At 36.4% G+C, this 13,564-nt stretch overlaps 1 protein-coding gene and 1 non-coding gene across 2 annotated transcripts; one reads left to right on the plus strand and one right to left on the minus strand.

The window, feature by feature from the left end:
- The first annotated feature begins 989 nt into the window (after window positions 1-989).
- LOC124896606 (protein TIC 214-like) lies at window positions 990-3,185 on the plus strand. The gene has a single exon (XM_047408197.1). The coding sequence runs from the start codon at window positions 1,742-1,744 to the stop codon at window positions 2,882-2,884; it is 1,143 nt and encodes a 380-aa protein (XP_047264153.1). The 5' UTR covers window positions 990-1,741; the 3' UTR covers window positions 2,885-3,185.
- TRNAN-GUU lies at window positions 1,341-1,412 on the minus strand. The gene has a single exon. It is a non-coding gene; the product is annotated as a tRNA-Asn (tRNA).
- Window positions 3,186-13,564: the final 10,379 nt, after the last annotated feature.

The following is a 13,564-nucleotide window of genomic DNA, read 5'->3' on the forward strand; positions in this document are numbered from 1 at the left end:
TATAATCCAAAGAAGCATAGCACGAATGTATCAAATCCATCCCCAAGATTTTATCAAAATCCACCATATCAAGTTCTATCAAATCCACCAATGTCTCCCTATGAAAGATGGACACCACATAACCCGTATTTATTTTTCTAGCAATAATAGAATCACCCGCTGGAGTAGAAATAAAAATTGGGTCAAAAATACTTTCAGAATAAGAACCAAAGTGTACAACCATATAAGAGGTCAAATAAGATAAGATAGAACCCATATCATTCAACAGTAAACATCATGAGAAAAGAGTTGTAACATACGAGTGAAAATCTCTGGGGATGCCTGAGATTTGTGATGATTAACAAGTGCATAAAGTGATTACGACCATTGTCGGTACCTGAAGTAGATCCCTTACGTGTAGAAACTGAAGAAGTGGAAACCGGGACCTTATTAGCTCCTTTGCAAACTTTATCTATCAGACGATTTTGATGTAAAAGACCAGGCTAACCAAAATTAAAATACAAATTCCCCCCTCCTCATAATATCCACGGTGAATTTGTCCACAATATTGATAAGGAGGGTAAGGTGGGGCTGACTGATCTCAACTAAGCTGAGACTAGTCACCTTATGCCATAGGACCACTGTTAGCCTGAAAATGGTGATCAAAAGAAGTCTTAGAATAAGAAGCACTAGCTATCGAATATAAATTTACCCAGTTCTTCTTTTTAGTACACTCTCTACTATCTCTCTCACTGTTCTGCTGACTAGCACCCTACTCTAAATATCTAAACTCTTTGCTCTGCCTCTCTTTCATATCTTCCTACTTTATTTCTCATCCTCCATCTACTGCATATAAACCACCATCCTGGAGTTGTCCATATCATTAGTCAACATAGCAGTCTTACACTTCAACATCAAATCATGGGACAAACTAGAAGCAAACTTTTTTATTCTAATATCATAGTAGACACTAACTCCGAAGCATAATGGGATATCTTTGGGAACAATAGCAGAGCAAGTATTAGTAGCATAACAAAAAAGCCTTCCTCGTCATTAATATCTTTGCTCGCGGCAATTGTGACCTCTCGGGAGAATCGATGACTGCATCTTTGATGCAGTGCTAGTACATCTGAGACTTCTTAATTGGCTAGTTTTAAATAGCCCCACCCCAGGGCTATGGAACAAAGGATTATCTCGGACCTAGACCGAGGTATTGATGGTGATTTTCTAATCTCGCAGAACAGAATGTGATACGATGAGATAGAATGCAATAGAAACAAAGACAGGGAACGGGTTACCTACTGTTAACGGGCAAAGCGAGCCCCTTTATTCTGAATTATTTAATTCAGAATCAATCAAATCTCCCTAAGTAGGATTCGAACCTACGACCAATCGGTTAACAGCCGACCGCTCTACCACTGAGCTACTGAGGAACAACAGGAGATTCAATCTCATAGAGTTCAATTCCTGTTCCCAACCCATGACCAATATGAGCTCGAAGCTTCCTTCGTAACTCCCGAAACTTCTTCGTAATGGCTCCCTTACATGCCTCATTTCAGAGGGAACCTCAAAGTGGCTCTATTTCATTATATTCCATCCATATCCCAATTCCACTCATTTAATATCCCTTTGGTCTCATTGACATAACAGATGTCGTTTCTAGTCTATCTCTTTCTATTTCTTTTCTATATATGGAAAGTAAAAAAATCATCATATAATAATCCAGAAATTGCAATAGAAAAAGAAATAAGGGAGGTTTGTGATGATTTTTCAATCTTTTCTACTAGGTAATCTAGTATCCTTATGCATGAAGATAATCAATTCGGTCGTTGTAGTAGGACTCTATTATGGATTTCTGACCACATTCTCCATAGGGCCCTCTTATCTCTTCCTTCTCCGAGCTCTGGTTATGGAAGAAGGAACCGAGAAGAAGGTATCAGCAACAACTGGTTTTATTATGGGACAGCTCATGATGTTCATATCGATCTATTATGCACCTCTGCATCTAGCATTGGGTAGACCTCATACAATAACTGTCCTAGCTCTACCATATCTTTTGTTTCATTTCTTCTGGAACAATCACAAACACTTTTTTGATTATGGATCTACTACCAGAAATTCAATGCGTAATCTCAGCATTCAATGTGTATTCCTGAATAATCTCATTTTTCAATTATTCAACCATTTCATTTTACCAAGTTCAATGTTAGCCAGATTAGTCAACATTTATCTCTTTCGATACAACAACAAGATCTTATTTGTAACAAGTGGTTTTGTTGGTTGGTTAATTGGTCACATTTTATTCATGAAATGGCTTGGATTGGTATTAGTCTGGATACGGCAAAATCATTCTATTAGATCGAATAAGTACATTCGATCTAATAAGTACCTTGTGTTAGAATTGAGAAATTCTATGGCTCGGATCTTTAGTATTCTCTTATTTATTACCTGTGTCTACTATTTAGGCAGAATACCCTCACCCATTCTTACTAAGAAACTGAAAGAAGCTAAGAAACTGAAAGAGGCCTCAAAAACAGAAGAAAAGGAGGAAAGTGAGGAAGAAAGAGATGTAGAAACTGCTTCCGAAATGAAGGGGACTAAACAGGAACAAGAGGGATCCACTGAAGAAGATCCTTATCGTTCTCCTTCCTTTTTTCAAGAGGGATCCACTGAAGAAGATCCTTATCCTTCTCCTTCCCCTTTTTCGGAAGAAGGGTCGGATCCGGACAAAATCGATGAAACGGAAGAAATTCGAGTGAATGGAAAGGACAAAATAAAGGATAAATTCCACTCTCACCTTACAGAGAGAGGCTATAAAAATATTAATACTAGTAATTGTGAAATTTATGATAAAAAAGATTCTTATCTGAATTTGATTCAAAAATCAAAAAGTAGAAAAAAGTAAGTAATAAACTAATAAAAAGACGGAAACATAAGCTAAATACAAGAAGAGATAAGAAGAGATGCGTCCGCCCCCTATATATTTGATACCTTCTCCTACAATGAAACTAATAACCCCAACCCCGTTAGTCATCCCATCAATTACTCGTCGATCAAAAAAATGAGTAAATTCAGCTAAGCCTCTTATCCCACCAACTAAGAATCTTGTATAAAAAGCATCTATGTAAGCACGATTATATGACCAATCATATATGCCATTTATAATTTTGTCCCACAGAATTCTCTTAGGACCCTTTTTAACAAAAAAATTAATTAACTCCAAATTTTTTAAAGAAGAATAAATGGGTTTATATAAAAAAGATGCTATAAATATTCCGAAATAAGCTATACTGACTGAAAGAACCGCATCCTTTAAAAATTCATTCCAATCCATCGAATTATTCGACTTTTGATGCAAAAGATTTATAGATGGAGCTAACCATTTCGATAATATATCCAAATTAACTCCATCTTGGTTGAAAGGAATTCCTATCGATCCAATAAACAAAGTAAAGAGTCCTAATACAAATATTGGGAATAGCATAGTATTGTCCGATTCATAAGGATAGGAATAAACCGCTTTATGCTCAAAATGAGCAATAGTCATAAAAGGTCGTGTCATCTTTCTTTCATTTTTATCAATTGGATATTTAGTCTTTACTATAATTCTACCAATTGAGCAAGTATATGAATAGATTGGTGTAACATTACATTAGTGATATCTCCTTGAGGTGGGATGACCCGAGACTACCCTATAGTCATCACACGGTGCTTGCAATCCCGAAGGACCACAAGCTAACCCATGAATGATATCTGTTGTGAGCACTAAACAATAATACTAAAATAAATGTGGAATAATGGGTTAAAATTCTATAAGGTTCAAAAAATCTAAAATACTAATAAAATATAACATCGGTAAAACTAAATACTGTCTGAGAAACTAGTCTGAAAAGCCTCTAACTGAATCTGTTTAAAAGTGGAGTTGACGGGACAATCCCCCAACTAACTCCATCTACTAAAATACTGCTAAGCTGAAGTACTAAAATAAAAGCATATCCTCAATAGATGAGGACTCAGTGCTAAATTTTCCACTACTAGCTGAATCTAGCTAAGTGTGGATAGGAACCTGAGCATCCGAACCTATGATATAAAATATCTTAGCGTAAGAAATGGGTATACAATCAGTATGTGGGAATATACTGGTATGTTAAATGAGGTAAGGCTGACTGGATGGGTTTATACGATTGAACGATAACTAAATGAATGATATGCAAGAGCTGGATTAGCCTACATAGAGGATCTGTAACTACTGAACATACTGTGTCTACTAGTACTGAGTATATTAGGACTGAATCTAATAACTCATAACTAAATATACTGATAATATAGATCACTGGTAATTTGAATTACTGTTAACAGACTGGATGTATCTAATAGTCCTGATTCTATAGAACTAAACTAAGTTTTATTCTGAAGACTGAGACTTAAATTTCAACTGTGGGAGGTAATTATCTAACTAACATTCCCCAAATAAGATAAGATAACTCAGCTGGAGTCCAATCTGTAACCCCAATTTAAAGGGTGTCAGTACCTTGCCATGAGTAAAGACAAGTTGAAAAGTAACCCTCTACTGGTAGGTTCCTTAAACGAGAATGGTGGTACCCTCTACTGGCAGGTAGAGCAGCTCATCAACCTTCAGTCGGCTGGTGTGATATCTCTACCTACGCTGGCTACTTTGTTCTAGAATGCAAGAAATGCTTCTAAAGATCACACCCTCTGCTGGTAGGTAAGCCCACATCCTTAGGTTCACTCGGTGTTTAATCCTACTCCCAACTAAATGACACTGAACTATTATACTGGACTAAATTGGACTGAATTCACTAAGATTACTGAGTTTTCCTAAGTTCTATAATTAACTGAATCCTAATGAGTTCTGTAACGGACTGAGAGTACTACTGATTGTGACATGACTGATAATATTCTATAATTGACACTGGCTCTAGGTAAATAGCTAAATTGTTGGGTATTAAATACCCCCAGGACTCGATAACATAAAAAGTAAAGAAAAGCATAATCATAAATAACATAACAATGTTTACTTGGTCATCATTCATTCATAGAGACATTCCATCAAACACTGGTAATGCATTAACTTGTACTTGAATAGGGATTACATGTTAGCATACTATAATGGAATTATTTCTTTCTCATAGATAATTTATCAAACACATAAGAAGCATACTTAGTTCATTAAATAATAAACAATTAGGGTTAACCTGGTTACAACAATCAACTTACAAATTGAAGGGTTTATCATGAATATCATGTAATTCAACACATACTATAATCAATTCTTGGAACATGTAATCTAAATCATGGGTTAAAACTCAAACAACATCATAAACATGAATTCAATCTAATTCAAACATGAAAATCATAAATCATAAATCTTGAACTTTGAAAAAATATTCTTGGGCTCCATGAATGGTAAGGATCCATGGATGAACATCTAACATACCTTAATTTGATGAGTTCTTGGAGAAATTCTTTGAATTGACCTTGATTCTTGAGAGATAGGGTTTGCTTTCTTGAGAGAGAGCTACCTTTTGATTTTGGGGAAAAGTTAATAATGAAGGGTTTTACACATTTTTAGGGCTTAAATCCCATATCTTGTCAGAATAAATTTATGGGAAAAATCTATTTTTACCCTAGGCGTAACTTAAATTTTTTGTGAAATTTTTCGATTTAGACCCTTGGCGTGATGTGCCACTATTTTGCCAGGGCACTTAAAAATGGAAACTGGGAAGTTTCATGGTGGCGTGATACGGTGGTATCACGTTGAAAATTTTTTTGCCAACTAGAAGTGCCCCGCGACTTGGTTGAATCGCATTGGCACACTTGAAATTGACAATTGTGAACTAGGTCTACGGAGTGACATGCCAACATTACAGAGCAATACTGGAATTCAAAAATTGCTATTTTAACTTACTCAACGATGCGATATGTCCTGAATGACGATGTTTAACGACTTAAACTTAAAAATCGCCATAACTTCTTACACAGTTGTCGGATTTACGCAAATTTTATATTGTTGGAAAGCTAATTAAATTTCCTGTGCAATGGCAGGTTCAAATATGAAAATTACTGAGTATTCCAAAATTTTTATCTAGGATAACCCATGTCCTGAGGTTTAATTTAGGCTAGGAAAATATGGGGTATTACAATATCTCCCCCTTGGGAACATTCATCCTCGAATATGGCTAATTAAGCTAAGAGAGTACGAATAGACTAGGTTTTCATACTAAACTAGACTTACACAAATGAAACATGATTACATGACTGGTCTGATAGACTGAACTTACATTCTGAACATGTATGTTTTATGCATGATTACATGTCTGAATAGATTAATGAATACGTGACTGAATATGCATGAATGGATACATGAGGACATAACTAAGTCTGAATCATGATACATGAACTAAACTGATTCCTTGGATACATTTCATGATAGGGGGATAGTCATACAGCTGAGAGTGGGACTTAAGGGTCAACTATGAGGACCCATTATTTCAATTGGACTTTCTACGTGAACAGAAATGAAAGGTTTAGATCATGATAGCTCGGTCATTATAGTGCATCTCCCCCTTGGGAAACTATGTCCCTCAAGAATGCTGACTTGGCTGAGATACTAAGGAAAAGTATGAGATGATGCACGGGGCACCTGTGAACTAAATCTTTACTAAATATCTGGGATCTGAAACTGAGGTATAAATATGTAAATAGGAGATATATAACATACCTGTGACCACATCAAGAGAACTTTCCTAATCTTGTCTGGACTGGAGTGTGTAAAACCTATTTAGGCATTGACCACTGGTGGCACTATAAGCGGCACCTTGTTGATTCGAGCGACCTGACTAAGTTGAAGGAGAACTATACTGACCCTGACAACTTGACTGAGGACAATCTCTAACTCTATGGCCTGGCTTGCCACACTAGAAACAAACATCACTGCCAGCTCTGCACACACCCTTATGATTCTTACCACACTCTCCACTAAATGGATTAGTATGACCATTGCTTACACTATCCTGGGTCATCGGTACACTGGCTGAGGACGGAGATGGAATTGAAGACTTTGCACGAAACTGGTAATAGTTACCGCCTTCTGACTTAGGTTGACTAATTCAAAGCTACCTATTCTATCGCTCTTATTCTATCTTTCTTTCTTGTTAAGAATTTGCTCCTCAATCTGTCGAGCATAGCCATAAGCCTAGAAATGTCCATCTCTTTAATCAACATTGATGTTCTGCACTACTTAACTATATTGTTTGACACCCAAATACGAACTTGCTTACTTTGGACCTATAATTTTCCACTATATAGAGAGCATACCTGGCTAACTGAGTAAATATAAGGGAATATTCTTTTACGCTCATACTTTCTTGTCTGAAATTAATGAACTCTAACACTTTGTCTTCTTTCAGCATTAAGGGAAAAAATCTATCTAGGAAGGCAGTAGCAAACTCTTCCTACTCTATGGGCTCTACATCTATACCCCTGTCTACCTTTCACTGCTTAATCCACATATGGCATACATCTTATAGCTGATAGGTGGCTAACTCAGCACTTTTAATGGTAGTTACTCTCATGATATTTATGACTTTCTGAACCTGATAGAGAAACTCTTGTGGATCCTTTTCTGACTTAGATCCCATATAAAAAGAAGGATTTATTCGATTGAAGTCCTAAATTTTAGTTGTAGTAGTATTGGCTACTGGGTTGACTGGAATAGTAGCTGACCGTTCATTCTGAGCTATGACTGAATTGGCTTGAGTAGTGAATACAACTCTGAATTCTGCGTGAGAGACATATTCATCCAGGGGATCTCCCTGAATGGGATGAGGGGATGACTAGTTCCGGTTCTTCTTTTGTATGTCCTTTTGGGAGGCACGTTCTATAAATAAAAGGACGAAGAAGATTAGACTAAGAGATTAACTTAAGCTCATGCTCACTCGCATGATATAAATATTGAAAGAAGGGAAACTTTTCCTAAAAGCATCTCATAGCCTCCTGTCCATCAGTGTGGCGCTCTACACACCCATACATAAGACTCTACGTGATGTGGCTTTTTAGACTTCCTAAGACACTTTTGAACCTTAGGCTCTGATACCAAGTTTGTAACGACTCGAGACTACCTCCTAATTGTCACATGGAGCTTACAACCCCAAGGACCACAAGCTAACCCATGAATAATATATATTTAGAGCACTAAACAATAATACTGAAATAAATGTGGAATAATAGGATGAAATGCCATAAGGTTCAAAACATATAAAATACTAATAAAATATAACATCTACAAAACTGAATAGTGTCTGAGAATCTAGTCTTAAAATGCCTCTAACTGAATTTGTCTGAAAATGTAGCTGATGGGACAATCACTCAACTAACTCCATTAACTAAAATATTGCTCAGCTAATGTACTAAAATAAAAGCATATCCCCAATAGATGAGGACTCATTGCTAAATCTGCTACTATTGGCTGAATTTATCTAAGCCTAGTCAGGAAACTAAGAGTCCAAACCTATGATATAAAATATTATAGTGCAAGAAATAGGAATATGGTCAGTACATGAGAATGTACTGCTATGCTAAATAAGGTAAAGATGAATACATAGGTTTAAATACATGAACGATAACTAACTAAATGATATGCAAGAGCTGGATTAGCATACATAGAGGATCTGTAACTACTGAACTTACTGTTCCTACTAGGACTGAGTATACTGGAACTGAATCTGATAACTAATAACTAAATATACTGATAATCTAGGATCACTGATAATCTGAATTACAATTAACCAAGTGACTATGTTTGATAGTCATGATTCTGTAAAATTTAACTAAGTTATATTCTGAAGACTGAGACCAAAAAGTGAAACTGTGGGAAGTAATTATCTAACCGACATGCCTCAAATAAGATAAGATAACTAAGCTGGGGTCCAATCTATAACCACAATTGGTAGGGTGTCAATACTATGCCACGAGTAAAGACAAGCTGAAGAGTAACCTTCAACTGGAAGGTTCCCTAAATAAGAATGGTGGTACCCTCTAATTGTAGGTATAGCATCACATCAACCCTCAACTGACAGGTGTGATGTATCCACCTACGCTGGCTACGTAGTTTTGGAATGCAATAATTACATCTAAGGATCACACTATCTGCTGGTAGGTGACCCCCATCCTTGGGTTCACTCGGTGATGAATTTTACTCCCAACTGAAAGACACTGAACTGTTATACTAGATTGAACTGGACTGATTTCACTGAGATTACTAAGTTTTCCTAAGTTCTGTAATTTACTGAATTCTACTGAGTTCTATAATAGACCGAGAGTACTATTGATCATGCCATAGCTGATAATATTCTGCAACTAACACTAGCTGTAGGTAAACAACTAAATTATCAGGTATTAAATACCCTCAGGACTCGATAGCATAAAAAGTAAAGAAAAACATAATATTAAATAACATAACAATGTTCACTTGGTCATAATTAATTCATAGAGACATTCCATCAAACACTTGTAATGCATTATCTTGTACATGAATGGGGATTAATTGTTAGCATACTATAATGGCATTATTTCATTCTAATAGAAAATTTATCAAACACATAAGAATCATACTTGGTTAATTAAATCATAAACATTTAGGGTTAACATGGTTACAACAATCAACTTGCAAATTGAAGGGTTTATCATGAATATCATGTAATTCAACACATAGTAGAATCAGTTCTTGGAACTTGTAATCTTAATCATGGATTAAAACTCAAACAATATCATGAACATGATTTCAATCTAATTCAAACATGGAAATCATAAATCATAAATTTTGTATTTTGAAAAAAGATTCTTGGGATCCATGGAAGGTAAGGATCCATGGATGAACATCTAACATACCTTCATTTGATAAGTTCTTGATGAAATTCTTGGGATTGACTTTGATTCTTGAGAGCTAGGGTTCGCTTTCTTGAGAGAAATTTACCTTTTGATTTTGTGGAAAAGTAAATAATGAAGGTTTTTACGCATTTTTAGGGATTAAATCCCACACCTGGGCTGAATAATATCGTGGGAAAAGACTATTTTTAACCTGGGCAAAACTTAAATTTTTTGTGAAATTTTCCCGATCTGGACCCCTGGCGTGATGTGCCACTATTGCGCTAGGCCACTAGAAAATGACAACTGGAAAGTTACATGGTGGCGCGAAGCGGTGGTATCGCATTTCCACTTTGTTTGCCAACTAGAAGTGCACCGCGACACGATGGAATTGCATTGGCACACTTAAAATTGACCATTGTGAACTAGGTTTAACAATTACTATTTTAACGTACTCCATAATGCAATACTGGCCTGAATGGCGATGTTTAGCGACTGAAACTTAAAATTGCCATAACTTCTTATTCGATTGTCGGATTTAGGTGAATTTATATCATTGGAAAGCTAATTGAATTTCCAACGGAATGGTAGGGTCAAACCTGAAAATTATTGAGTATTCCAAAAATTTAATCTAGGATAACCCATGTACTTAGGGTTAATCTAGGCTAGGGAAATATGGGGTATTACAATATTTCCCCCGAAGGAACATTCCTCCTCGAATGTTTCTAGTTAAGCTAAGAGAGAATGGCTAGACTGAGTTTATGTACAGAACTAGACATGCACAACTGAAATATAATTACGTGACTGGTCTGATAGATTGAACTTACATTTTGAACATGCATGTCTGATGCATGATTACATGTCTGAATAGATTAATGAATACGTGACTGAATATGCATTAACGGGAACATGAGTACCTAACTAAGTATGAATCATAATACATGAACTGAATTGATTCCTTACATACCTGTCATGACAGCAGGATGGTCATACAGCTAAGAATGGGACTTGAGGGTCAACTATAAGGAACCATTACTTCAACTGGACATACTACATGAAGAAAAAATAGAAGGTTTAGATCATGATAGCTCAAGGATTATACTGCATCTCTTCCTTGGGACACTGTGTCCCTCGAGAATTCTTACTTGGCTGAGATACTAAGAAAAAGCACGAGATGAATCATGGGGTACCTACGGACTAAATTGTGACTGAATATCTAATATCTGAAACTAAGGCATAAATATCTAAATTGGAGATCTATAACATACCAGTGACCACATCAGGAGAACTTTCCTGATCTTGTCTGGACTGAAGTGCGTAAAATTTATTTAGGAATTGCCCACTAGTGGCACTAGAAGCGGCATCTTGTTGATTTTGGCGACCTGACAAAGCTTAAGGATGACTATACTGATCTTGAGAACCTGACTGAGGACAATCTCTGACTCTGTAGCCTGGCTTTCTACACCCAAAACAAACATCACTCCCAGTTTTACACACCCTTATGGTTCTTACCATACTCTCCTCTAAATAGATTAGTACGACCATTGCTTATGCTATCTTGGGTCATCGGTACACTGGCTAAGGACGGAGCTGGAATTGAAGACTTTGGATGAAACTGAGAATAGTTACTACGTTCTGACTTAGGCTGACTGAAATTAAAGCTACCTATTCTAGCTCTCTTACTCTCTCTCTCCTTCTTCTTAAGCTTTTGCTCCTCAATCTATTGAGCATGGACCATAAGCCTAGATATATCTATTTCTTTAATCAACATTGATGTTCTGCACTCGTTAACCATACTATTTGAAACCAACATATGAGCATACTCATTCTGGACCTATTATTTGCCACTACATAGGAAGCATACCTAGCTAAAAGAGTAAACATGAGGGAGTACTCTTTTACGCTCATACTACCTTGTCTTAAATTAATGAACTCTAACACTTTGGCTTCTCTCAGCTCTAAGGGAAAAAATCTATCTAGGAAGGCAGTAAAAAACTTTTCCTACTCTATGGGCTCTGTATCTAAACCTCTGCCTACCTTCCATTGCTTAATCCACATACAGGCTATATCTTGTAGCAGATAGGTGGCTAACTCGACACTCTCACTAGTAGTCACTCCCAGGATATTTGTAACTTCTTAAACCTGATGGAGCAACTCCTGTGGATCCTCTTCTGACTTAGATCCCATAAAGGAATGAGGATTCATTTGGGTGAAGTCCTAAATTCTAGTTGCAGTAGTATTGGCCACTCGGTTGGCTGGAACAACAGCTGGCTGTTCATTCTGAGCTATGACTAAATTGGCTAGAGTAGTGAATGCAACTCTTAATTCTACATGAGAGACATGTTCGTTCAGGGGATTTGCCTGAATCGACCGAGGGGCTGACTGGTTTTCGATTCTTCTTTTATTCATCCTTTTGAGAGGCATGTTCTGTAAATGAAAGGAAGAAGTGGATTAGACTAAGATATTAACTTGAGCTCACACTCACTCAGATGACATAAATATTGAAAGAAGGGAAACTTTTCCTAAAAATATCTCATAGCCTCCTATCAATAAGTGTGGCACACTACACACCCATTCATAAGACTCTCCACGACACATCTTTTTAGACTCCCTAGGACACTGTTGAAACTTAGGCTCTGATAATAAGTTTGTAATGACCTGAGACTACCCCCTAGTCGTCACACGATGCTTCCAATTCCAAAGGACCATAAGCTAACTCATGATAAATATCTGCTATGAGCATTGAACAATAATACTAAAATAAATGCAAAATAATAGTCTAAAATACCATAAGGTTTAAAAAATCTAAACTATTGAAAAAATATAACATCTGCTAAACTAAATACTGTCTAAGAATCTAGTCTGGAAAAGACTCTAACTGAATCTGTCTTAAAGTGGAGTTGATGGGATGATCCCCCAAGTAACTCTATCTACTAAAATATTGTTAAACTAAAGTATTAAAATAAATTCATATCCTCGATAGATGAAGACTCACTGCTAAATATACTACTGTTGGCTGAATCTGGCTAAGCATTGTTAGGAACCTGAGAGTACGAACTTATGATATGAAATATCATAGCATAAGAAATAGGAATGTGGTCAGCACATGGGAATGTAATCGTATGCTAAATGAGGTAAGGCTGAATGCATGGGTTTAAATGCATGAATGATAACTAACTGAATGATCTGCAAGAGCAGGATTAGCACACATGGAGGATCTATAACTACTGAACATACTGTGCCTACTAGGACTGAGTATTCTAGAACGGAATTTAATAACTAATAACTGCATATACTGATAATCTAGGATCACTGATAATCTGAATTACTATTAACTGAGTGACTGTATTTGATAGTTATGATTTTGTAGAATTAAACTGAGTTTTATTCTGAAGACTGATACCAAAACTAAAATTGCAGGAGGTAATCATCTAACTGAAATTCCTCAAATAAGATAAGATAACTGAGTTGGGTTCTAATCTATAACCCCTATTAGAAGGGTGTCAGTACCGTGCTAGGGGTAAAGACAAGCTGAAGAGTAACCCTCTACTGGTAGGTTCCCTGAATGAGAATGGTGGTACCCTCTAATGGTAGGTAAATCACCTTATCAACCATCAACTAGAAGGTGTGATGCATCCACCTACGTGGGCTACATAGCTATGGAATGCAAGAATTACATCTAAGGATCACACCATCTACT

The sequence above is a fragment of the Capsicum annuum genome, chromosome 3 (assembly GCF_002878395.1).
Source record: "Capsicum annuum cultivar UCD-10X-F1 chromosome 3, UCD10Xv1.1, whole genome shotgun sequence".
Classification (NCBI taxonomy): domain Eukaryota; kingdom Viridiplantae; phylum Streptophyta; class Magnoliopsida; order Solanales; family Solanaceae; genus Capsicum; species Capsicum annuum.